Here is a 27,304-nt window from a genome sequence, read left to right on the forward strand (position 1 = left end):
GTAGGAGAGTTTATAAGGGCTTAAAATATATAAAAATAACCATAGAAACATATGGTTTCTACTTCGTGGATTTTCACCTATCGCGGGGGGGTCTGGAACGCAACCCCCGAAATCAAGGAGGGATTACTGTACTCTCATTAAAAAGTGTTCTTTTAATTTTTTTGAACAGTATATATATATATATATATATATATATATATATATATATATATATATATATATATATATATATATATATATATATATATAGTGGCATACGGCCGGGACGCCCATGGGACGACCGGAGGAGGGCTTGTACCTCCTCCAGACCGCAAGGGGGCCCCGCCCTGGTTATGTTGGGGAGCATGGGTAAAGGACATGGAAGCCCAGCCCTGTAGGGACCCGTGGCCACCGCTAGGTGGCGCCCCGGTGCCTGAATATCCCTGGAGCCAAGCACTTCCGTCACACCAGGAAGAGCTGGTGGGAAGACGACAGGGGACATCCGGACGTCTTCCGGGTGCGCAGCCGGCACTACCGCCACACTGCGGCGTGGCTACGGAGGAGTGCCGGGAAGCAGCGGGAGCCCATCCTATTTAAGGGGCCGCATCCCTCCAGTCGACAGCGGAAGTCGGGTGGAAGAGAGACGGAACTGGAGAGAGAGGACTGGAGGCGGCCAGGAAGGAACAAAGGACTGTGAGGCCTGGATTGAGGGGGATCGGTGCTGGAGGCACTGGGGTTTGTGTACACGAAAATTAACTTGTAAATATTGTAAATAAACGTGTGTTGGGTGAACTTAAGATGTCCGTCTGTGTGTGTCCAGGCCAGCTACCACAATATTATATATATATATATATATATATATATATATATATATATATATATATATATATATATATATATATATATATATACACATATCAACATATATATACAGACAAACATACACACACACACACACACATATACAGTGGCGTGAAAAACTATTTGCCCCCTTCCTGATTTCTTATTCTTTTGCATGTTTGTCACACAAAATGTTTCTGATCATCAAACACATTTAACCATTAGTCAAATATAATACAAGTAAACACAAAATGCAGTTTTTAAATGATGGTTTTTATTATTTAGGGAGAAAAAATCCAAACCTACATGGCCCTGTGTGAAAAAGTAATTGCCCCCGAACCTAATAACTGGTTGGGCCACCCTTAGCAGCAATAACTGCAATCAAGCGTTTGCGATAACTTGCAATGAGTCTTTTACAGCGCTCTGGAGGAATTTTGGCCCACTCATCTTTGCAGAATTGTTGTAATTCAGCTTTATTTGAGGGTTTTCTAGCATGAACCGCCTTTTTAAGGTCATGCCATAGCATCTCAATTGGATTCAGGTCAGAACTTTGACTAGGCCACTCCAAAGTCTTCATTTTGTTTTTCTTCAGCTATTCAGAGGTGGATTTACTGGTGTGTTTTGGGTCATTGTCCTGTTGCAGCACCCAAGATCGCTTCAGCTTGAGTTGACGAACAGATGGCCGGACATTCTCCTTCAGGATTTTTTGGTAGACAGTAGAATTCATGGTTCCATCTATCACAGCAAAACAACCCCAGACCATCACACTACCACCACCATATTTTACTGTTGGTATGATGTTCTTTTTCTGAAATGCTGTGTTCCTTTTACGCCAGATGTAACGGGACATTTGCCTTCCAAAAGTTCAACTTTTGTCTCATCAGTCCACAAGGTATTTTCCCAAAAGTCTTGGCAATCATTGAGATGTTTCTTAGCAAAATTGAGGCGAGCCCTAATGTTCTTTTTGCTTAACAGTGGTTTGCGTCTTGGAAATCTGCCATGCGGGCCGTTTTGCCCAGTCTCTTTCTTATGGTGGAGTCGTGAACACTGACCTTAATTGAGGCAAGTGAGGCCTGCAGTTCTTTAGACATTGTCCTGGGGTCTTTTGTGAACTCTCGGATGAGTCGTCTCTGCGCTCTTGGGGTAATTTTGGTCGGCCGGCCACTCCTGGGAAGGTTCACCACTGTTCAATGTTTTTGCCATTTGTGGATAATGGCTCTCACTGTGGTTCGCTGGAGTCCCAAAGCTTCAGAAATGGCTTTATAACCTTTACCAGACTGATAGATCTCAATGACTTCTGTTCTCATTTGTTCCTGAATTTCTTTGGATCTTGGCATGATGTCTAGCTTTTGAGGTGCTTTTGGTCTACTTCTCTGTGTCAGGCAGCTCCTATTTAAGTGATTTCTTGATTGAAACAGGTGTGGCAGTAATCAGGCCTGGGGGTGGCTACGGAAATTGAACTCAGGTGTGATACACCACAGTTAGGTTATTTTTTAACAAGGGGGCAATTACTTTTTCACACAGGGCCATGTAGGTTTGATTTTTTCTCCTTAAATAATAAAACCATCATTTAAAAACTGCATTTTGTGTTTACCTGTGTTATATTTGACTAATGGTTAAATGTGTTTGATGATCAGAAACATTTTGTGTGACAAACATGCAAAAGAATAAGAAATCAGGAAGGGGGCAAATAGTTTTTCACACCACTGTACATATATATGTCCACAGCCTGCAGCTCAGTCACCGTGTGATGCGGCATTGGGTCCCCCATCCCAACGTTGGCTGCCTGCCTATATAAGGCTGTCTGTCGCTCTAGTCTACATTCCCTTCCTTGCTTCGCCACGGGATTCATATCTCCCTGCTGATAATTACAGCCTTTTTATTTAATCCACGGCTTCTCCGCTGTTTTATTGTTCATTTATTACGATTATAGTTATTGTGTAGGTATTTTAGACTTACTTTACATTGTTCAGGTACCCATTTCCTTTATCATTCCAACCGTACCCGCATTAACATGTCTATCGAGGTGATCACCATCGATCAAAGAACTGTCACTTAGCGAGTGGTTTCCTTGCCCCGAGATGGCACCTAACTTTTCCATTCTCTTTGTTACGTATTGCACGGCCATATCAGGCTCACTCTTGATATCTGGAGAAACATTGTGTCTTACGTATTGAATGACTGGGACAGGTTCAAGGTGTGGACTGATGACGGTACAGGAGATAATTATACTACACAGGAGCACTAGAAGAGTGAAATGCTTAAGCCCTTCACCTATGGATCTGCATGTGAGTTGATGGCTGACGCTGAATTGTTCGGTTGTCGCTTTCAAGTGTACCGAAATGGCCAAATATTTTACACCTTTCGACAACCGTCAATGCCTCTTAAACATCTTAGATTCACAGGTGACAATTTCAGTAGTGGACACTTTGATATTTATGAATGTTTAAACTCTCAAAAGCTGGATGTGAAGTTATCGATGAAGCCGGTTGTATACTTAGCAGCTTGACAGATGCCGAATGTCACTTCAACACAAGTCCTACAAATACTGTCGTAATTGAAACAAACCATGAAACTCAAACCGATTATGACAGCAGCAATCCAAGCTGTGAGATTTGAAACAAGATTACTGTTCACATGGCCAACTGTACTTGCATGCTTAAGAGTAAGCTCAGCACAGCTTGGTCATATTACAACCGGAGGGCCGAACTCACAATGTGGTATACAAAGAGATCCTTAACAAATAATTATTGGTATATTTTCCCTCAGTTTAAAAAGGTTTAATTTTCTTCTTAATAAAACTTTTAAGGCAGTACTTCGCCGCTGCTGAAGTGCGGGTATTTTGATATATATATATATATATATATATATAGATATGCAGATAGATAGATAGATATATATATATATATATATATATATAATGTGTGTGTGTATGTATGTACAGTATGTATGTATATATATATAGAGATATATAGATATAGATATATATACTGTATATATAATGTGTGTGTATATGTATATATATATATATATATTTTGTGCAACCGACCGGACACAGACAGGCAGACAAGTTGATTTTTACCACTACAAGTTTATTTACACTATAGATATTTACAAATATAAAGTCCAGTGTAAAAACCCCAACACAGTCCTGGCCACAAATACCACTTCTTCGGGCTGCCTCCACTCTCCTCTCTTGCCTTGTCCTCCTTCCACCCGACTCTAGCCCTGAAAGAAGGGAGACGGCCCCTTTTATACTCTCCCAGATGAGCTCCAGGTGGTTCCCGGCATTCACCTCTTGGCCACGCCCCAGCGTGGCGGAAGTGCCAGCTGTCCTCCCGGCAGCTCTTCTTCTAATTCTTCCCCCTAGCACTTCCTGGTGTGGCGGAAGTGCTGAGGCAACAGGCCCCCAAGGCATTGGGGCGCCTCCTGGCAGTGACCACAAGCCCTTGCAGGGTGGGGCTTCCATGCCCTCAACTCGTGGCTACCCAAAGCAACCAGGAAGGCAGCCCCCACGTGATTCAGGGTGGCCGCAGACCCACATCCAGTCCCTCACAGCGTCCCGACCGAGTCGTTGCCCCTGGCATCCCTGACAATATATACAGGTATATATATGACAGCAACACTCATAACAGTGACAAAACAATTACATTGACAATCATGTTACGTTATTTTCAAGATGTTTCCTTTTCTTTTTTATTACTTCTTTAACACACTACTTCTCCGCTGCGAAGCGCGGATATTTTGCTAGTATATATATATACATATATATATATATATATACACACATACATACATACATACACACAGGTATATATATGTGTATATATATGTATGTGTCTAAATGTGTGTGTATAGCTTTGGTCACGGAGTGCAAGGGAAAAATAATAAAATGTAGTCTAAGTTATTAAACAGTAAAACATTAACGTTAAAGTAAAGCTACATTGAGTATTACTGGAGTGGTTTCGGGTAAACTACATTTTAAAGACGGTGTAACACAACAGGTAAGTAGTACTGACAGCTGCTAAAATGTATATGGATCATCTCTCGGTAGTAGATCCCTTTTGAAAGGCGCTACACGCCGGCTGTGGTATAGAAATTACATTTTCTATGTGAACGTCCAAATTTCTGCCTCTGGTAATGTGCCTTACCGGCATTACCAGCAATTAAAGAAAATTAGTTGTGTGTCCTCTGCAGTGTTAAGAGAGAAAGGCTTTGGTTTGGGATAAAAGGAAAAAAGGTGTAAAGAAAGGAAAGTTGCCTTTTTCTTTAATATAGTGTAGAGAGAGGTCTTCGCTGACGATATGAGCGTCGCGGTGGGTCTCATGTAGACTGGAGAGACATGTGCCTTACCAGCATTATCAGCAATTAAAAGAAAATCATTTTTGTGTCCTCTGCAGTGTTAAGAGAGAAAGGCTTTGGTTGGGGATAAAAGGAAAAAATGTGTAAACAAAGGAAACTTGCCTTTTTCTTTACTATAGTATAGAGAGAGGTCTTTGCTGACGATATGAGCGTCACGGTGGGTCTTGTGTAGACTGGAGAGACAGCCCTGCCATTAACTGTCCGGGATGGCACTGTCAGTCCTACACTCCTGTGCGTGTCTTCATAATCCGACCTGACGACCTCATAATCGTATACGTGTAAAAGAAAGTGCGAAGCACCTTAATATTAGTTTGCCGCGGTCTAGAAATGGGATCCCGTGTTTACAGTTGTCTGGGCTATAGCTCATGGGAAGGGGAAAAAATTTAAAAGTGTTTACTTTCACTTAAGGCAGAAGCGCAGTCAGCGTGCCCGACTTTTGTAGTATTTTTGCATTGCAGGAAACGCCACTTTTTGCAGACACGTTCACGTGAGCAAAACTCTCCGCGCTCTTTAGAGGTCTTGCTTTCTCTGTGTACTGCGTTCATAGTCAGTTCACATGAGCCGCTCAGAGTACATGCATCGAAGCTTCTGAGCTGTGCCTGTGCTATCTCGTGCGATCTCGCGATGTTCACGGCGTTATTTAATGTTAGCTAAGACCCGGCACTTAAAAGTTTCTTGCTACAGCAATTTTAAGTCCGTTACAAAGTGATCCCAAGTCTCGTTTATACCTCATGTCTTCTCATTAAACTTGTATCTTGCGAATAAAGTATTCAGCGTTTTTTTTCAGCGGTCTTTGGGGTCTCTTCCTTCTTTTCTACGTACTGCGGTCATAGTCGAACTGATGACGTGGGAGGCGTGATGATGTCACACGCAGCTCCGCCCCCCACGGCCATCAGGCTAATGTCCATTACAGTCTATGAAGAAAAATAGGTTCCAGTTATGACCATTGCACGTAGAATTTCGAAATGAAACTTACCCAACTTTTGTAAGTAAGCAGTAAGGAATGAGCCTGCCAAATTTCAGCCTTCTACCTACCCGGGAAGTAGGAGAATTAGTGATGAGTGAGTGAGTCAGTGAGTGAGTCAGTGAGGGCTTTGCCTTTTATTAGTATAGATAGCTCAGCGTTCAATACAGTTGTCCCATGGAAACTGTGCAATAAACTTGTCTCCCTTGGACTGACATCATTCCTCTGCAGTTGGGTGCTAAAATTCCTTACAGACAGACCCCAGTCAGTCAGAGTGGGAAACCAAACATCAGGCACAAGAACAATCAGCACCGGCTGCCCCCAAGGCTGTATGCTAAATCCGCTGCTCTACACCCTGTTTAAGTATGACTGTGTGGCTTCTCAAAACAACACCAGCATTGTTAAATTTGCTGATGACACTACAGTTATAGGGTTGATTACTGGGGAGGTGAAGGCAGAATATAGGACAGAGGTGGCAGGACTCGTGGCCTGGTGTCAGGAAATCAACCTCTCCCTGAATACGGATAAAACCAAGCAGATGATTATCAACCCAAGGAAGAGAAAGCTGCAGCACACTCCCATTTACATCGGAGAGGCTGAGGTGGACAGAGTAAAAATTTTCAAATTCCTTGGAACCCACATCAGCGAGGACCTCACTTGGTCTTACAATACACAACAACTCATTAACCAAGCAAACAAAAGACTGTTCTTTCTGAGGAAGTTGAAGAAATTTGGCATGCCAACCAATGTTCTCACCAATTTCTACAGGGGTACAATAGAGAGTGTTATCACCTGCTCTATGATTGTATGGCACGGTAACTGCTACCTGCAGGAAAAGGCACTCCAGCGTGTAATTAAAAATGCACAGCACATCTCTGGAGCAACCTTCTCCTCCCTACAGGACATCTACACTAGTAGTGTTATCAGGAGGGCGCACAACATAATTAAAGACAATACTCAGCCTCAACACACGCTTTCCACGCTGCTTCCCTCAGGGAGGCACTACAGGAATGTGAAATCACACACCATAAGACTGGCCACATAGTTTTTTTCCACAAGCAATCAGACTCCTCAACAATGCTAAAAATTAAAGTAAATCCAAACCACTACTCATAGTCTCATAAATGGTACTGACTGCTGCGGTATGTCATCAGGTACTGTGCACCTAATTTTGTATTATAATTGCTATTCGTTTTTATACTTCTTTTGTCTTTCTGTCTTTGTATATGAAGGTGAGCAAGCAAAGAATTTCATTACATAGTTTTAACGTGTTTTTACTGTGTATATGATAAACTGCTTGTATCTTGTACTGCATCTATCATGGTTTTGTAGCAGAGAAGTCCCTGTGCTAAATTGGCCAGACTGCAGTCCACACTTTTCACTAATTGAAAACATTTAGTACATCACAAAATAAAAAATATGACAGACAACCCAGGACTGTTGAGCAGCTAGAATCCTATATCAGACAAGAATGGATCAATATTCCTTTCCCAAAAGTCCATCAACTGGTCTCCTCAGTTCCCAGATGTTCATTGACTGTTTAAAGAGGAGGGGGTGCTACACAGTTTTCAACATGGCCCTGTCCCAACTTTTTGAGACATGTTGCTGCCATCAAATTCAAAATTATCTTATTCTTTCTTAAAATGGTACATTTTCTCAGTTTAAACATTTGATTTGTTTTCTGTGTTCTGTTGTTAATAAAATATGGTTTAATGAGATTTACATCAATTATTATTATTATTATTGAAACAAGACCAGTTATGCGCTTAACTTAATCAATTACCACATTAATTTTCCTCCAGAAAGCTGTTTCAGTCCTAGAGAGACTGTCCTCACTGAAGCCTGCAGAACAAGGAGGTGGTACTTGGCCCCTCAGGTATAGATTTATCTCAGAAAGTCATTGGCAAATGGCATTATTGGAATTTCTGTTTCTGTTCTGTAGACAACTAGTCAATAGTAAATAAAAAGGCACATATTGGATCTCTTATATTCTTTCAACTGTGACCTCTCCAGACACAAATCCCAGGTTCAAATGAATATTTATTACAACCAGTTACCTTTAGCAGGCTTCTCAAAAGGTTGCACAAGCACAAACACAACCTTAAGACTTCTTTATTTCTTTCTCTTTTCCTCCACTCCTTACTGGCAAGCTTTGTTTTCTTCCACCGGATTACAGCTTGCTTGGGTGAGGCAGAGCTGGTCCCTTTACCCAGGACCTGAGAGTAGTTCTGGTGCTAGGGAATAACCATTTGAAACACTTCCGGGTTAAATGGAAATCCCCAGCAGCTCCTCCTGACAGCACTAATTGAACTCAACAGGTTTTTTCAAGAATCTAAGGCTTTTATTAAAAATGCAATGCAGGTTAATTAGTTCACTTCAGATTTATTGTTATTTGTATAAAATACAATGAAACTTATATGGGCTCTTTTCACAATACTGTACACTTGGCATGAACCTCACTCAGTAGGCAATGTAAATAACAACACAGACTGTTTAGGTAAAAATAATTATATGATTTGAGCGGGCATGTGTCTGTTTTTACAAAGCCATGACAGAACATAACCACTGAAGAAACAGAACTGCAGAGACAAACATATGATTATAAGCAAAATATAGCTTGGTGCTGGGGGTACTTATGAGCAGGGATGTAGACAAGAAATGTATTATTATCTCAAGAAAAAGTTTCAAGAATCTTTAATAAAATAATTGTTTTTAGTTTCCCTTCATTATTACAAGGATGTCCCATAAAAGCAGAAGGCTTATCTTCTTAAATCCTGTTCTTCTTCAAATTGGATGTATTTGATAAGTTTTAAGACTATGAACCCCGGTACTCTTCAGCCCTGCTGTAAGCTGCAAGAACAGATAAGTAAATTTTTTTAAATTATAAAAAACGCTTCACTTTTAAACACCATTTCATGTGGCAAACTAATATATACAACTAGCTGTGTAAGCCCATGCTGTAAAAAGCCTGGGCTACTAGAAACTATTGAAATCGTCAGAAAAAAAATTGAAATGCATAGTCGGTGGTTTTTGTTTTACAGACATGCTCTCTCCCCTTGTCTGTCAGAGGCTAAGAGAGTTCCTCTCTCCTAAGAGGTTTTGTTTTGCCGATGTGCTCGCCTCACTTGTGCATCAACGGCTAAGTGAGTTTGTCTTTCATATGCCATTTCACTTTGGCGACAGGGTCGCTTTCTTTCAGCTTCATGCTGTAGCCTCACACTTCTTTCTACTTCCGACTTGTTAACTTGGGGCCACCTTCCCAGATCTTTGAGCTTCATACTGTAGCCTCTCACTTCCAGGCCAGACAGACAGACACACACTTCCATGCGTAGATGTTTATGTATAAGATGAATGAGAACAAATAAGGTTCTACTTAAAAATACTAAACCTACCCTTTAATCAAGGATATCCTTTAAGCAGTACTTCTACAATTTCCAAGTCACTAAGTATCTACATTTGGGAGGTTATTGACTTTACATGTGTAAACTTCAATAAAGTGTAAGTTCAAAGTTTTTGCTATTTCACTGTCTGCATATTTAGCTCACCTTTACTGCTGCTAATGCTCTTCACCTTGATAGTTCTAGCAATGCTAAAATATTGAAAGAATCGCTTTAGGTTATCCTTCGCCATTTCTGTAATATTTTTCTACAATAGTCTTTTATCCTTTTAACTGTTGCTCTCATATGCCCTATGGTTAGCTCTGGAGTTACTGCCTGTCATGCTTTATTCAACTTTTTTATCCTGTGCAACTTTCTTCTTAGTTCTTTATTTACCCACTTATGCTTAATGTTTTACTGCAAGAAAATTTTGGGACGAATTGCTCCTGCATTATACGTAAAATGCACTTAAACTTGCTCCACATTTCCCCCACTGTCTCCAACTTAAAACTCTACCCCAATTTACCTTAGGGATGCTTTGGCACATCTGCGCAAAGTTTGTCTTACTAAAATGTAACAGCTTATGCCAAAACACTGTGAAATTTATTATATTATGGTCTCTTGACCTTAGTGGTTCAATCACCATTACCCTTTCATTTCCATCCTGATTATTACAGAATATTAAATCTAGCCAGCCCTCCCTCCTCACTGGTGCTTTCACGTACTGTATTAAACAAAAGTCACTGATTAAATCAAAAAACTCATGTTATTGTGCTCAGCAATTTATAACATTGGCAGTTAATACTGGGGTAATAAAAGTCCTACATTGCAATAATATCCTCTTTAAATTATCCTTGTTAATTATTAAAAAGATGTAAATTTGAACTACTATCTGCATTCAGGGTGTATTAAACACTACTAATTTAAGGTCTAATGCTGTCAAGTCAAATCCAAACATCTTCACTATGCTGTGGTTCACCATCTGTTTGCAGGAGCACTACTAAATTACCACAAAGCTTAGAAATGCAAATGCTGAAAAAAATCATTTGTTTGTGAATGAACAATTTACCAATCACAGATTGAGTCTTGTGTAGTGAAAATCGGCTAATCGATTAGAATATCACAATGAGTAACTCATGTCATCACCAGTACAGGCAACCAGAATCTTGCCTAAATGCTTTCTTGCTACAACTGTGGTTAGTGCCGCCAGTCCTTCCACATCCCAAAGTCCTATATTTGTAACTATAGATGCATTTAAGTTCCCTCTCAGTGACACTGAAACATATACACCAGTTAGAAAATGGATGGATGTTCAGACCGTGGGACATCTGCAAAAGCTGATGTGCTGGTGAGGCTCTCTAGTGCTACCGCTCTAAGCAGTTTTTAAAAGTGGTCTTTACCATGTATTATTGTGCACTCCAGAGTAATCTGTCTATCTGCAGTCACCCATTAGTACTATAAAAATCTGGTACCCTTACATTTTCAGAACTTTGGAATCAAATTAGTACTGAAACATCAGTTCTTGTGACATTCCTAGTTAAGCCCTTTTAAACTTAAATATAAGTCACAAGGAGAAGAAACTACGATATCTGTTTACTACTTAGTGGCCCTCTCTTAGCCCCTGTATTTTCTATTTAAGAAACTTATATTATTAAATGTTTCCTGCCTTCTGTTGCAGTCTCTTTTTATGCCACCTGTTGAAAATGTTTTTAATTTCTTACTAGACTTTCAATTGAGTCTTCCTGTTTCCCTAGGAAGCTCTCTTGACCACATACATTTTTTACATTTGCATGTACTTATTTGATTGACACTTTTATCCAAGAAAACTTAAAATCTTTGAAATTCATTGAGATCTTTATTGTTTTGCCAAATGGAGCACATGCCCACCCCAATGAAATGCAACTATAAATGCTATAACTTTTCAAAAGGCTCTGTATCCCTGTATTCTTCCTAGTGTCAATGTTCACTGGCTTGTGCTTAATGTTAATGAGCACTCCTTTATTTTCTTCTGTATTGGTAAACCCATTTGCTTTATTATTTTTAACAGATACAAAGCAGAGTAATTATTTACTTACTGCTGGCAAAAGCCTTTCAAGAGTAAAAAGCTGAAAAAAGATCTCCTTGATCCTTCGGTAGTGACCAAAAACAAAGTTTTAGGAGCAACTAATGCATTTTAATCAAATTTCACAAAGAGGCAAACTGCAGCACCACTGAGCTCAGTAATATCTTTTAACTTTTAATCAATAACTGTATTATGTTTTGTGCAGTCACAGAAGACCAAAAATAATATGAGGCATGGAGGAAAAAAATAATAAAGCCCCATCTGTACTGTCAGTGGAGAAGTAACAATCAAGAAGAGGAGAGCCTAATGGTTTTTGCATCACAAAAAAAACTTTAGGTTTAAATTTCAATAAAATTTTGGGAAGTTTAAATTTCTCAACCAAGGTCTGAAGTTAAATCAGCTATTTGTTTACATAGTTCTATTACATTGCCCTGTAACTCACCAACATTGCGATAAACACACCACATCTCACTCAGTCACTCATTTCATTTTGATCTAGGTTTCTGGAAATACTGTTTTAAATAAGAGAAAACTAAGGCATGAACGCAAGTTGTTAAGTTTGGACATCAAATCAATCTTTTGCCAGAAACCAAAATTACACCTAGAAATCAGTCAGTGAGAAAAAAAACTCAAGCCAAAAACTAAGAAAAAAAAAATCAAAAGAAAGACTTTAGTACAGTGTTTCAAGATGTATTTGTCAAACTTAGATGAAACACTGATCTTCGAGCCTGTCTATAAATCCTTGACCTAGCAAGGTCAGGAACAACCCCTGCCACCAAAAACCCAATGATGACAGGTTCCAATGGGATCCACAAAATGATGTTGCAGTAAAATGTAAATAATTGTTAAACATTGTTAAGATGTAAGAAACACAAAAACAAACCTCAGATTTAGAATCTCAACATGTTAAAACTCTTTATTCGATATAAAATTATCCAGAAACTAGAATTTGCATAATAATTTCTTGAAAATCAAAGATCAAAAACTGACTGGACATTCTTCTGATGACAGCTCATAGAGTATTTAAAACTTGTACAGTCTGTAGACATTTCTTAGGTGGCATACTTTTGCACCTTCTAGTGATATAGTTCCTACTACACTGTGTGCACAATTATTAGGCAAGTGAGTATTTTGACCATATCATCATTTTTAATGCGTATATTCCAACTCCAAGCTGTATTAACTTGAATGCTTATTGGATTTAAGCACGTCAGGTGATGTGTATTTGTGTAATGAGGGAGGGTGTGGCCTAAGGAGATCAACACCCTATATCAAGGTGTGCAGAATTATTAGGCAGCTAGTTATCCTCAGGCAAAATGGGCCAAAAAAGAGATTTAACTGACTCTGAAAAGTCAAAAATTGTAAAAAGTCTTTCAGAGGGATGCAGCACTTTTGGAATTGCTAAGATATTGGTGTGTGATCACAGAACCATCAAACATTTTGTTGCAAATAGTCAACAGGGTCGCAAGAAACGTGTTGAGAACAAAAGATGCAAATTAGCTGCCAAAGATTTGAGAAGAATCAAACGTGAAGCTACCAGGAACCCATTATCCTCCAGTACTTTCATATTCCAGAGCTGCAACCTACCTGGAGTGCCCAGAAGTACAAGGTGTTCAGTGCTCAAAGACATGGCCAAGGTAAGGAGGGCTGAAACCCAACCACCACTGAACAAGAAACATAAGTTGAAACGTCAAAACTGGGCCAAGAAATATCTGAAGACAGATTTTTTCAAAGGTTTTATGGACCGATGAGATGAGAGTGACTCTTGATGGACCAGATGGATGGACCTGTGGATCAGTAATGGCACAGAGCTCCACTCCAACGTGGAGGTGGGGTACTGGTATGAGCTGGTATTTTTAAAGATGAGCTAGTTGGACCTTTTGCATTGAAGATGAACTCAAAATCAACTCCCAAACCTACTGCCAGTTTTTCGAAGACACTTTCTTCAAACAGTGATACAGGAAAAGACCATGATTTTTATGCAGGCCAATGCTCCATCACTTGCATCGAAGTTCTCCACTGCGTGGCCAGCCAGTAAAGGCCTTAAAGATGAAGGAATAATGACATGGCCCCTTCCTCATCTGACCTAAACCCTATCGAGAACTTGTGGGCACTTCTTAAACGCTAGATTTACGGGGAGAAAAACAATACACCTCTCTGAAGAGTGTCTGGGAGGCTGTAGTCACTGCTCCACAAAAAGCTGATCGTCAACAGATCAAGAAACTGACAGACTACATGAATGGAAAGGCTTATGACTGTTATTGGAAAGAAGGGTGGCTATATTGGTCATTGATTGATTGATTTATTTTTTTTGAAATGTCAGAGATGTTTATTTGTAAATTTTGAGATGTTTGTTTATTATTCTCACTATAACAGATGAAAATAAACAAGTGAGATGGGAAAATTTTCATTTTTCCTTTAGTTGCATAATAAATCTGCACACTAATAGTTGCCTAATAATTGTGCGCACATATGTATTCCCCTGATGATGTTCACACTCACATTTCCATTGTGAAACATTCCGGTTTCAGGTTTATTAACATTTTGGATTGACTGATAGCACTGTGTTTGTTCCATATTAAAATTAATCCTCAAAAATACAACTTGCCTAATAATTCTGCACTCCCTGTATATACAGTACTCTAATACAAAATACGCTTTCTAAATAAACAGGATCGCTTTCTAAATAAACAGGATTGTGAGAAATTAATTCATGCATTTATCTCTAGTAGGATTGACTACTGCAATGCGGTGTTCACTGGCTGTTCAAACTGTTCTCTATACAGCCTCCAGTTAATCCAAAATGCAGCTGCAAGAATTATTACTAGAACAAGAAAATATGAACACATAACCCCAGTTCTTAAATCTTTACACTGGCTCCCAGTTAAGTTTAGGGCAGATTTCAAAATCCTCTTTTTAACATATAAAGCATTAAATGGCCAAGGTCCGGCTTACTTGTCTGAACTTATTATGACTTACAAACCTGAGCGCACATTACAATCTCAAGATGCCGGTCTGCTTAGGATTCCAAGGATTACTAAAATAACAGTGGGAGGTCGAGCTTTTAGTTACAGGGCCCCTAAACTGTGGAATGGTCTTCCTGCTTCCATAAGAGATGCCCCTTCAGTCTCAGCCTTTAAATCTCGGCTGAAGACTCACTACTTCAGTTTAGCATATCCTGACTAGAGCTGCTGATTAACTGTACATACTGCATCTCTGTTGTTAGTCATTAGCACTATAACATAAGTAACATGATAATTATATTTGAATACTAACCCTCACCTATTCTGTTTCTTTTCTCGGTACCCAAATGTGGCAATTGGTGCCATGGCCCACTTGCCAAGTTGTTTGCCTGCCTATGGTAAAGTCATCCCTGATGGAGGATCACAGGAATCATGGGAAAGAGGGGTCCTTTCATCGGAGCAACGTTTCAGCTGTGGCATGGCCAAATGGGGAGGCAGCTAGATGGATGAGGTCTCCAGGACTCTAAAAATATCCAAACCTAATTATGTCATACCATCTACTGTTAAACCGTACTTCTAAAATTTTTATTATTATGCTGTATTAAGGAATTGTTCTGTTCTGTGTATTGTATTGTATTGACCCCTACTTTTGACACCCACTGCACGCCAACCTACCTGGAAAGGGTCTCTCTTTGAACTGCCTTTCCGAGGTTTCTTCCATTTTCCTACAAGGTTTTTTGGGAGTTTTTCCTTGTCTTCTCAGAGAGTCAAGGCTGGGGGGCTGTCAAAAGGCAGGGCCTGTTAAAGCCCATTGCGGCACTTCCTGTGTGATTTTGGGCTATACAAAAATAAACTGTATTGTATTGTACAAAGTACAGAATATTCTTGGTTCTTTCAGTGACCGCAAATTTCCCTTCTCTTTATAAAATATACTCAATCTGTTATATCACCATCCTTTGGATTGACAGTTGGCACGAAAATGTTACTGTAGAATGAATGTTATAATGCTTTAAGATATACTTCCAGGGCTGGGCAATATGTTGGATTTTTAATTTAATTCAAATCTTAACAAAAATTCAGTATTCAAAAGCCAATATAGCAATGTTTAGCACTTTTGATTTTCCACAACTTCTTTTAAGCAGTACATTAAATCGGCAAAATGTCCAGTGATCTTGCAAAGTGCGACTGCATTGACTCTGCCCATGTTACCTGGCAGTGATGAGTATGACAAGAACATGGAGCAAGTATCATAAGAAAAAGAGTTTAGATCAGGTAGGGTTAGCTCTGATGTTTGCAAATTGTTTGGTCTTACTCTGATTTATTACCTTCTGATAATAAAACTAAGCACCGGAGGAAGATGCTTACTATCCAGGAGAAGGTGAAACTCTTGGATATGATTAAAGATGGCAATACCCTACAAAAGCCTCCTCACGCATATGAAAAGACAGCGCCAGCAACTCCCTATCAAGATGTTCTTTAGCCGCGCACCCAGACACACACTGCTTACTCCTAGTACTCCATTAGCGGAAGAAGACAACGACGCACCTGCTGAAGATACTGCACCAACCTCCTAAGACTCTCCTACTGAGGTCGTACCTTCATAGGTTAGTGGTTGTGTGTAAGAACTGTGTGTGTGTGTGTGCAATTAAATGTACAGTACAATAATCTACTATATAAAAGCGTTCGGGATTGTCCTTCCGTCCCGTGAGTGCAAAGCGTAGCGGTATTCCGCTTATTACAGACTTACTACTTGTGGCTTGAGGTACGAAACGACGCAATATGAGCAGAGTTCTGGTGCTGTCACCGTTCCCTTGCTTTTGTGCGCGATGCGCTGGAAAAATAGACAAAATTATGTCTCTGGAAATAATTAATGTTGATGGAGTACAAATGCCTCACCGCGTAGTAAATATCAGGGGAGATGGTGCTTTCTTATTCTCATCTATAGCTTATTTAGTGCATGAAACTCCGTCTTTAGCGGTACAGATTCGGGCTGACGTACGACTTTGGACAGGCACTTGAGGGGATAAAAACGTAGGTTTTCGGAGATGTTATGAATGGGCACTTTGATGTTCTCATTCTCTACACTTACATGCCTGATGTACACATGGAGCGAACAAAAATTGAGGATAAAAGTCAGTCGCCTTAAAAGGCAAGTGCGCCTAGTAATATGATTTTTGTAACGTCTAATATGTCTTATTTTCTCTTATTTTGTCTAATATATTGGGTAATACGTGTGTAATGGTGACTAAAGGGTGTTATTTCATGTCTGTTGAATGTCGTAAACAGGTTTTCTATACTCTAACTGCGAAAATATTCGATTTATAAATAAAGAATCCTACTTCGCGAAAATTCATTTATCATGGTAGAGTCTGGAACAGATTAACCGTGATAAACGAGGGTTCACTGTACTGCATATGAAGAGGTTATCTAGGAACATACAGTGCCAGCAACATGCCCTCCCATCTCTGGCAAAATGGGTTCAAGGAAAGCAAAATTCTGTAAAATGTTCTCTGTTCCATTGCATACTATATGAACAAACACAGAGTAGGTGAAGGTGACAACATCTGTAATAACATACGGTACTGCAAAACACATTTTCATCTACTTAAGTTTCACCCTCAAAATATTTGTACTTTGTCAGTGAGATCATAACTACAATAACTATTAATTCACACAAAAAGTGAAATGTCAACACATAATAAAACCCTGTTCCATCCATTCCACACCGTCTCTGAAACTGAAATATTACTGGTAGAAATAAAAACAGCAGCATTAATAGCTTTATTTTGTGTGAATTATTCAAAGGTTGTGTATCAGTTATAAGGTACACTATATTACTGCCCATTTTACTTTCATTTTGAATATGAATTGAATCAAGTTGAATTAAACTTATAAATACAGTAATGCATAGCGCATTTTGCATTTAATTTTATAAATATGTTATCCTGGTGAGCTTTGAATTTACTAAGTCTATTGAACGAAATGAAATATACAACCATATTACTTTGTGAGCAAAGGATCTGAATTTCCCCATAACATTAATAAAGTTTATCTAATCTAATCTGATACTAATAGGACAATAAAATAATTAATGAAAAATTGTGTACATTTATAATACCAAATGTAATAGGGAGGTATTATATCACTCTTCACTTGCATTGAAAAGTAAAATTTCACTGGGTTCATTGAAATGGCTCAGTTTCACCCTACAATTTTACTACTCTACCTCAGAATTTCAACATCAGAATCTTTTTTTCTTTATTGAAATGTTCCTGGAATTTCTTTTAATCATATTATGATCTGCATCTGAAACCTAGGTTAAAATCCTCTTCCTGATGACAAGAGACAGTTTACTCAGGATTATTTTAAGCATGGTGATACTAAATCAGTTCTTGACATGAAGGTGGTAGAACATTAACATTTTTTTTAATCTGAAGACTGTATGCATTAATTGCTCTGCACACCCAAAACGTAAAAAACATTAACACATTCAGGTAACTATTTTTCTACATAAAATACTAAAACTAAGAACAGTAATTTTTAAAAGAACAACATTAGTTATTACATAATTTAACTAATGGACAACCTGTTATCATGTTCATCACTTATTAAAATAATATTCCACCAGTAAATCATGGTTAATATTTATAGTCTTATTAAAATTATTCTGTTCAGTCATACATTCAACACAGAAGGTATTTTACTAAACATTTACTAAAATCCATCTTAAGATTCAAGTGTGTAATTCATAACTAGACTTTTACATTATTTCAAATTCATTAAATATAGATACTTACAGCCCCTGGAGGATGTGTTGCTCTGAAAGTATTTCAGCATCATACTGTTCATGCAGCACTTTGATTTCTTTCTGAAGAGCTCTTATTTCATCATCATGAAAATGAGTCATAGTGAAAGTGACTATGCTTATTCTGAAAAGAAAATAAGAATATGACAAATGTTTAGAAATGCTGTAATTAAGGGAAAGTTAAAATTTCTTCAATAAATTTATTTTCGTAACCAGACCAGTCAGATTCTCTTTAAAAGCTGCAAAAAAAAAAAAAAATTACAAGCAACAGTACAACTCATGTCACCATAAAGAAACTAATCAAAATCATAGGATTCAACCAAGTCAGTGCTATAATTGTGTCTTAAATAAATTTACAATCAAGGTTTCTATGCATTAAATATTTACAATGCTACGGAAATAGGCCTGTTGAAAGGAAAAAGACAGCATGGAGCCTGCTTACTAAACAAGAATCACATTCATATGTAGATATCTATTTTCACACAATTTTGATTCTCAGAATCTGGTGCATGAATGTTTATTTCTTGAAGCCAAACATATTTTCCACGAAGTATTCTGTGCGAAAAATGAATGACTAATGTAAAAAATATAATAATGCAAGTCATTATACCAATACCAAAGCGGCATGTTTATTTTATTGGAGGGGTGTCACTGTACCAATAACACTGGATAAATATTACACAAACAAAATTAATTTGAAAATATATCTACTTGCATGATTGAAGGTTTACAAGAACTGATATCAACAGCACCAAACAAATCACATCCTCATTTTATCACCTTTGTTTAAACAGATCATTATGTTGTTAAATAGCATTCGTAGGGTCTCATTAACATACACCGAACAGTAAATTAAGAAAATTGTCTATATGAACAAACGGACTGAATACAGGTCATGTGCAAATAAAACATTTAGACAAAAGACAAGGTGTAAAAAAAGAAATCAAATTTGTGATTTCACCAGTACAGTAAAAATAAAGCCATAGAGGATCTATGTTATCAGCCGATGTTCATTAAAGGTGAAGACATCGAAATCGGTCAGATCTATCCAATTAAACCAATACTGCCAAACGATATGATTCAGGCTTATCAACATTGTCAGTTCACTAAATGATTAAATGTTGGTTTCATTGTTCAGTGAGACAGACATTAAGCTGCAGAAAAACATGCATGTGAGCACAACCCTTTGCACTCAAAAAACAAAAAAAAAAATTTAAAAAAATACTGGGTTTCCTAGTTTTGCTAACAGGAGCACACTATGCACCTTGTTTACTCACTGGGCAGATATCGTTAGTAAAGCAACATGTCAGCCGTGTGGTCATATTTTTCTGTGAAAAATGAAGACAACGTAGTTGCTATCTACTCTGCCTGCAAAAATTAGATAATGTGAGGAGACTTTGGAATTAAATCTTTCAAAATCACAAATTTAATTACCCATCTGAAGAACCACCATAATGAATTATACACAGAATTTTTAGCAAGTAATGCTACCAAAGCGAAAGTTAAATCAGATGCTAGCGGTAGCCTCATACAGCAAACTCTTCAGAACGTGAAGACATTTCCTCAAGACAGCACCAGAGCTAAAGTTATTACTACTAACCAACCTACTGACCAACCATTTTTCCTACATGAGGACGAGGGATTTTGCCAGCTACTAAATCATTCAGAACCTCGGTACATTCTTCCAAGCCGGTGTTCTAACGAAACATCCTACCCAACGAAATGATCTACTCACGATACTACGCATGCGCAGACCAAAATTACGCACCATTTCTCGAAGCTTACCAACTGTTCGTCAATCTGTTCTACCTAGTGTTGAAGTTTGAGGTAAGTGTTACTGTATTTCAGTAATATGTATGCTTTTCTTAGCCTAACTACATTAATGCATTTATTACAGTTTACTTCATAGGTATTTACTGTCAACATTTTATAAGTTGCATATTTTGCATGTGTGACTTTTAATCTTGTACAGGCCATTGTATCCATGCACGAGTAATGACCGTCTTGTGATATCATTGCATCAGGCTGTGTCTCTTTCGGGCATTAAATGATGCATATAGAATAAATTGAGAAATGTTAACATTTCCATAAATTTGATAGACGATGTCTAAATACAACATGTTAAATGATAACATGGCATAAAGTTATAAGTTCAATGTTACGACTTACAATAAACGGATGGGTGTAACATATACGGTGTATATACCATTCATGCCAAGTAATCTGTTGCTTTTGTTGACATAGTGTGTAATAAATAAACTGTAATTTAATGTGCTAATTAGAACTTGTTTATTTTGCTTTTTTAAGCTATGGAAAAAAAGTGGGAAGAAATTTTCAACTTTTTGTCTGCGGGATCATACCCTGATGGGTATGATAAGTCTCAGAGACAAGGCCTCAGGAGATATTCCTCCAAATTCACTCTGAAGGGTTAGTATAATAAACACTATATATATGATGTTCTATGAATTTAATTCTGGCATTAAATAAGTATTACTTTCAATCTAGAAGGGGGACTCTTCTTTGGAAGTAGGAGGGTCATCAAGACCAAAAAGGAGGCAAGGGAGCTGTTCAAGGAGTTCCACACCTTTCCTATTGGCGGGCACACAGGTGTATTGAAAACCCGCACTGCCATGTGCTCCAGATTTTACTGGCTTGGCATGTCTGTGGATGTTGACAACTGGGTATGTTTTTTCCATATTATTGTTTTTTTGAAATAAAAGTAATATTTATTTTAAATAACTAAAATATTGTGTATGGTTTTTACTTTGATTATTTTCATGTTAAAGATTTTGGAGTGTGACAAATGTCAAAAGGTTGGCAAACATTTGACTGTTGCTCAGCCACTCCAATGTATTAAGGTAAATGCATAATAGACAAAAAACACTCACAATTTACTTTGGGACCCTCATTGATTCTTTTGTGCATCAACACAAGTAATCCATTTGCTATTGAGCAATGTTTGTTAGTTTGGATGATTTGTTTATTTATATTTTGAAAAATTGCTTGTCTAAAAGGTGTCTGCTGTCTGGGACCTTATTAGAATTGACCCGACGGGCCCACTGCCAAAAACATCAGAAGGCCACCAATACATTTTGACTGCCACTGATTATTTTTCAAAGTGGGTCTAAGCATATCCATTAAAAATAAAATCTGCTGGAGAGGTTGGACGGTATCTGTGCTCCATAATATATAGGCATGGATGCCCCAAACGAATCCTGTCTGACCAAGGCAGGAATTTTGTTAATGAAGTAAGCTTTTATTTTATATACACAATAATAATTATTAATACTCTCTATGTACTGTATCTGTCTATGTATCTGAATAAAATAATTACTGTTACTTTTCTTCCTATTCTTAAGCTAAACCAGAAGCTGTGTCAGGTGCTAGGGGTTGAGAGGAGTGTGACTGCAGCCTATCATCCCCAGACAAACGGTCTGGATGAGAAAACTAACGATAACATTAAACGGTAAGTATTATTTGAAGGTTCCCTAGGGTACATTTATTTACAATATTTAATTTTTTTAGTAATCACGCTTGCATTTTAGAGCCTTAAGGAAATTAGTCAACAACCAGCAGAACAACTGGGACTTGTTTCTGGACGCCGCACTTTTTTCATTGAGGTTCAAAATTCACACTACAACAAAGCACTCCCCATTTCTACTTATGTATGGGACAGAAGCAGTGTTCCCCTCAGAGGTTCCAGTTGACTTGCCGGCGAGTGTTTACTTACAGCTCTGTGTGTAAATTTATATTATATATTATGAATAATGAAGATTTGATGCCAAATCATATAAATTAGAAGTAGATTGTAAATGATGAAGTAATTCACTTATTTGCAGTTATTTGTTGTGCTAGTTCATAGAGGCATTCCTTAGCATGCCTATGACATTTCCATGATTAGTGGTTACATCCTGGTATTTCAGTTTTCTCCCACAGCCTAAAGACTTGGATGTTAGGTGAACTGAAGATGTGAAATTGTTCATGTATGTCTTGTGTGTTACTCAGACTCTGTCAGTGACCTTGACTTCAGGAGGCAGTGATTAGCAGTAGTGTGTGTGGTTTAACAATAACTGTTGCGTAGTTGTTCTGTTGTATTTGCCATGCTTTTGGCCCTATTATTTGTAGATTACTGTTTCTTCAACAGATGTACCAGTCTTATATTTATTTCTTTTTATTAAAAAATAACTTTCTTATGGTTAATCTCTAAGTTGCCATATTGTTACATTTGCACTTTTAATTGTAGCTCACCACCATTATTCTTCCTGAGAAGGATAGTTACGTAGAATTTTTAAATCAGAAAAATCAAAAAGTTGAGTCTGTTAGAAAAACAGCTGATGAGAACTTAGAAAAGTCCCAGCAAAAACAAAGGGATGCATATGACAGGAAAGCTCAGAAGAAGTACAGAAATGTGGTGTACAGTCCTGGTGATGAGGTTCTGCTTCTCAACATGAGGAAACATGGGAGAAAAGGAGGGAGAATGGAGCCAGATTTCTCAGAGCCGTACATTATTGTGTCCATTAGTGCTAAAGTAGTTACCCTAAAAAATTTTGAGGGAATGACTTTGAAAAACAAGTACAATACCAGCCACCTCAAGCCCTACAGAAGAGGCCAGTGCACAGATTCAGTTATTTCTATCCTGGAATCTGAAGTTAGGAAGACAGAAGCTGATCAGCAGGATGCAGAAGTTTCTTCAGAAAAAAAACAAGTACTTTCACGGCCTTCAGTCATCTGTTTTGCATCAACCAAAAAAGAGGAAACATTGCATGCCTCCAAAGAGGTTAAATCATGTGCTGAGACAATACTGAAGATCCAGACAGATGCCACAAACACACAAGATGAAGGTCCTAACATGAACATTCTTGTTGCCTGTTTGGCACCAGTTCTTTCTTTGCATGATGTTGACCTTTTGGCTGTTCTGTCCAATTGGTCATTTGTTGCCGGTTTGGCCCTGGTTCTTATTTTACATGATGTTGGCCTGTTGTACAGAGCTGTAAAAACTACCCTAAATACTGTAACTGAAAAACATTCGGCATAATTCATGAGGCGACAAATTATTATAAATAAAAAAATTTGCAGTCTTAAAATTTTATATAGTCTAGTAATATAACTTAGCAAGTATGAATCATTTCTGATTAGGGTTACTCAGCCTGTTTCATACAAACAGGATAAAAGGTCAATCAATCCTTACATGTCCATCCCCTGTACATTATTGGCTTTTCAAGACTACAAGAGCCCGTTGGCCATCTTCAACTGTTCATAGATTACGTTAAAACCATACATACAAATATATATTTATTTTTTTCCAGTCATGAAGCTGTGGGCTGCAAGAGATCATGGGCAGGTGGAAGCAGTTGTGAGACCATACAAGCTTTATGACACTTCCTTCAGGACACTGCAAGGAACTAATTGGCTTGCTGATGAGGTTGGAGTGAAACACTGTTATTACTGTTAATCAAATTTATTTTCTGCTTTTAATTAACTCAATTTAATTTTTATTCAATACAGGTCATTTATGCATATCTCCATCATGTTATAAAGAAACAACAGGCAAGAAAGATTTTCAGTTGGAGAGCTGTTTATTCCCAGTTAATTCTGTTTATCTTAATACTCGTGTTAATTTTTAACAGAAACCTGTACAACTGCTGTCAGCAGTGGTTTCAAGTTAGTTATTTGCTGGACAGTACAGACATGGGATGAAGGTAATACATGTATAAGGTGGCAAGTAATACATACATCATTTAGAACTAATAGTAACTTCCACTAAAACCTTTCAAACAGATGAAACTGCCAGATGAGGACATGTGGCTATGTCCAGTGAATTTTGGGGTTCACTGGATGCTTCTGGTACATTGTTTTTGGTTCTTTTTGCAAGTTTTCATTTAATTATGTTGTAGAAGAGGAGCAAAATATTTCAAAGTACAGTTAATGTTGTTTGTGTATGTTGCAATATTTTAGATTGTCATCCTGTCAGAGAAGGTCATCTGTCTCATTGATCCAGAGGGAAAGGAAGGCCGCTATGATCGAAAGATTCAACGTAGCTGGAGGTAACAAAACTTACGAAGAGAGTCTGGCTCACAATTGTTGCCAGTTTTCCTTTTTAGCAGACTGTATTCTGTATCTGTGTTGAGGAACAGGAACTTTCTAAGACTTAAAGGATATGATGATGGGGGTGAATGGCAGTTCCAGACATTGGAGCACAACAAGCAGAAAGACTCCCACAGTTGTGGAGTTCTGCTATTGAAGGTAATTATAAGCCATTCTTTATGATTTGAGGTTTTTAACTAAAGCTGATCAAACAGACACATTTCAAAAATGTTGAAGGGTTGATTCATGTCATAATGTGTAATCACTACATTACAAAATCATAATGGTAACAATTTTAAGGTCTTGTTCTTAACTTAAATCAGTTAACTCGTTTGTATTACGTGTGAGCAGTTAAACTAGTCATGAGTCTACAGATATTCAGGACATTATGTTTAGGAAAGATAATTCAAGGGTTCTTTTACAGTTTGCAGAGAACTACCTCACAAAAGGAAGGGCTAATGGATGTGTTAACCAGTGAGTCTACCATGAGAACTGCAAGGATGGACATAGCCTGTGCTCTCTTTGAATACAGAGGTAATACAACGATATGATTCACATACAGTAATATATTTTATCATACAGCTCCTAAGGATTCTTCTGCAAAAGTTCTGTTAATGTTCTAAGGTCCAATACTTGTTTGTAATGATATTTGATTAACATCTTTGATATTGCACTTTGGAAAACCTAACATGATGCAACACACTTTCAAATTTTAACTTAGGTTTGCTTGAAGAATTATTTTGTCAGAAGCCGCAAATATTAGCATACTAGCAATAAAATAATTGAAAGGAAATTAAATATTGAGTGAAGAGTTTCTTATTTTGAATAAGAGCAGTATGTTACACCTAACACTACTATTGCTTTTTCAAAATACTGAAAATTAATCAAATGACTGATGTTAAAGCTTGTATACTAATAAGAACAACTGAGATTATAGGCAATGCAGAGGATTATTGCTTAGTTTGTTCCATACTGGAAGATGATCCCAACAAAAGCACAATTGAAATGGTAAAGCAATATTTCAACATGTACCATCCACAATCATATAATATCCTACTATGCTCATTTCACTCTTCATAATTTTGTTCTTGGGGTCTAGTAATATAACTTAACAAGTAACATATTAACTGCTTCTACACCTGCTTGGCCGCATCGGACTAAATAGTTAATTGAATCAGTCACTATTATTACTGTTTCCATGTTCAGACTAATCATTATGTTTTACTTTTTAGGTACAGTGTGATATGTACAGTCGCTGGGCACATTTTGAATATGCAAAATACAATGAAAAAATTGAAATAGCATATGTTTGTAAAAAATATATAGATAAATAAGTATTGTTCTTTGGTCTTTGCTGTTGGAGTGTTTTATTGCTCATTAATGTATGTAAATTAAAGCCGTTCTATTCTTCCTATGATGTGCTATTGTTTTATTTGAAATGCCTTCAAATAAGGTGCTTTATGGACCTTAAAAATTTTCACCTAATATGTTCAATAGAAAATATTACACATACTTTATAATGTTGTATGTAATATAGTTGTTGTGTATTTTGTTATACTATACTGTATATAATGTGTCAGCTTTGCAGTATATTTCAGTCCTTGGAAATGTGTTACTGATGTACCCATATGCATTATTAAGGATGTTTAGTTAGTGTTATTTACCCCATCAAGATGATCTACCCATGTGTATAATAAAAAATAGGATGTTTCGATAAGGTAGCACCAATTGATAGATATATCTGTCGAAATAAACTACGGTAGGATACTTCGACAAAGTAGGACAAATCGTCAGAACAAAGGGGATACTTCGCAGATGTCTCACTGCCTGCATTTATATGATGCGATTTCTACACATATCCACAAACTTTTAAGAAGCAATGTCACCAGCATTAGCTTCACTACAGATATGTGGAGCTATGTAGAGCTCAGAAGTCAGCCCCATGAGTATGTTGAGTCTAATGGCACATTGGATTGACAAAAATAGTTCTCATTCTTTAACTTTCATTGCACAAGATTATGATTTCATGTTAACGAAGTGGAACATTTCAAAAAGTCATTTGCACGTTGTGCTTTGCAACAACGCTCGCAATATGGCAATTGTTATGGAAGAAAGTGGCATTAAAAGTTTAAGCTGCATGGCTCACACTTTTAGCTTGCTGTAAATTAAGGCTTATTGAGCCAGAGAAGCATCTCCAACTGTTTTGCCTTTGGAAGGCGATTAGTTATTCATTTTAGGCACACAGCTGACAGAAACACAAACAGACCTTGGTACCCCAGCAAGAATGCTTCAGCAGGACTTGCCGACATAAGTGTGCATTCATTTATAACTGCAGATGTGATTCTGTCTGTTGAAGCGCTTAAACGTCTGCTTAGCAAGTGTGACAAGACAGATTCCGGAGTTCAGACAGTGAAAAATCACACTTTTGGAGACTGTCACAAAAAGCTTCATTGGTGCATTCTCCGAGCCAATACACTATCAATCTATACTGTCCAAGATCCACGGTACAAAGATCAATTTTGTGACCGAGATACCAAAAAACAAGTGCAAGAAGCACTTGAGAAACAACTGGTCGAGAAGTCAGCTGGTGAAGAGCAACAGCAGACCACAAGAGAAAAAGATTTGCACTTGGAGAGATGTTGCTGCTTCGTTTCCGGGGATGTATGAGGAAATTCTTGAAGAAAATTTGTATGCGGCTGCAAAAACACATTCAACTGCCACCAAGTTAAAATAACAGAATCATAACATTATTTACAATAATCATACTAATTAGGATTATCAGATGTCCATAATAAAAAAAAAATGTTAGATTTAATAAAAAAAAATAAATAAATATCCAATCAGTATCCTCGTGTATTTCCCGGAAAC

The 27,304-nt window shown here is 37.7% G+C and overlaps 1 protein-coding gene across 1 annotated transcript in view; it reads right to left on the reverse strand.

The window, feature by feature from the left end:
- LOC120540257 (centromere protein P) overlaps positions 1–27,304 on the reverse strand; it is a 337,335-nt gene that overhangs the window by 305,819 nt on the left and 4,212 nt on the right. The window contains exon 2 of the mRNA XM_039770862.1: positions 18,345–18,476. Within this exon, the coding sequence (XP_039626796.1) occupies positions 18,345–18,454 (110 nt within the window). The 5' untranslated portion in view covers positions 18,455–18,476. The remainder of the gene's footprint in view (positions 1–18,344; positions 18,477–27,304) is intronic.

This window comes from Polypterus senegalus, chromosome 12, assembly GCF_016835505.1.
Source record: "Polypterus senegalus isolate Bchr_013 chromosome 12, ASM1683550v1, whole genome shotgun sequence".
Classification (NCBI taxonomy): Eukaryota; Metazoa; Chordata; class Cladistia; order Polypteriformes; family Polypteridae; genus Polypterus; species Polypterus senegalus.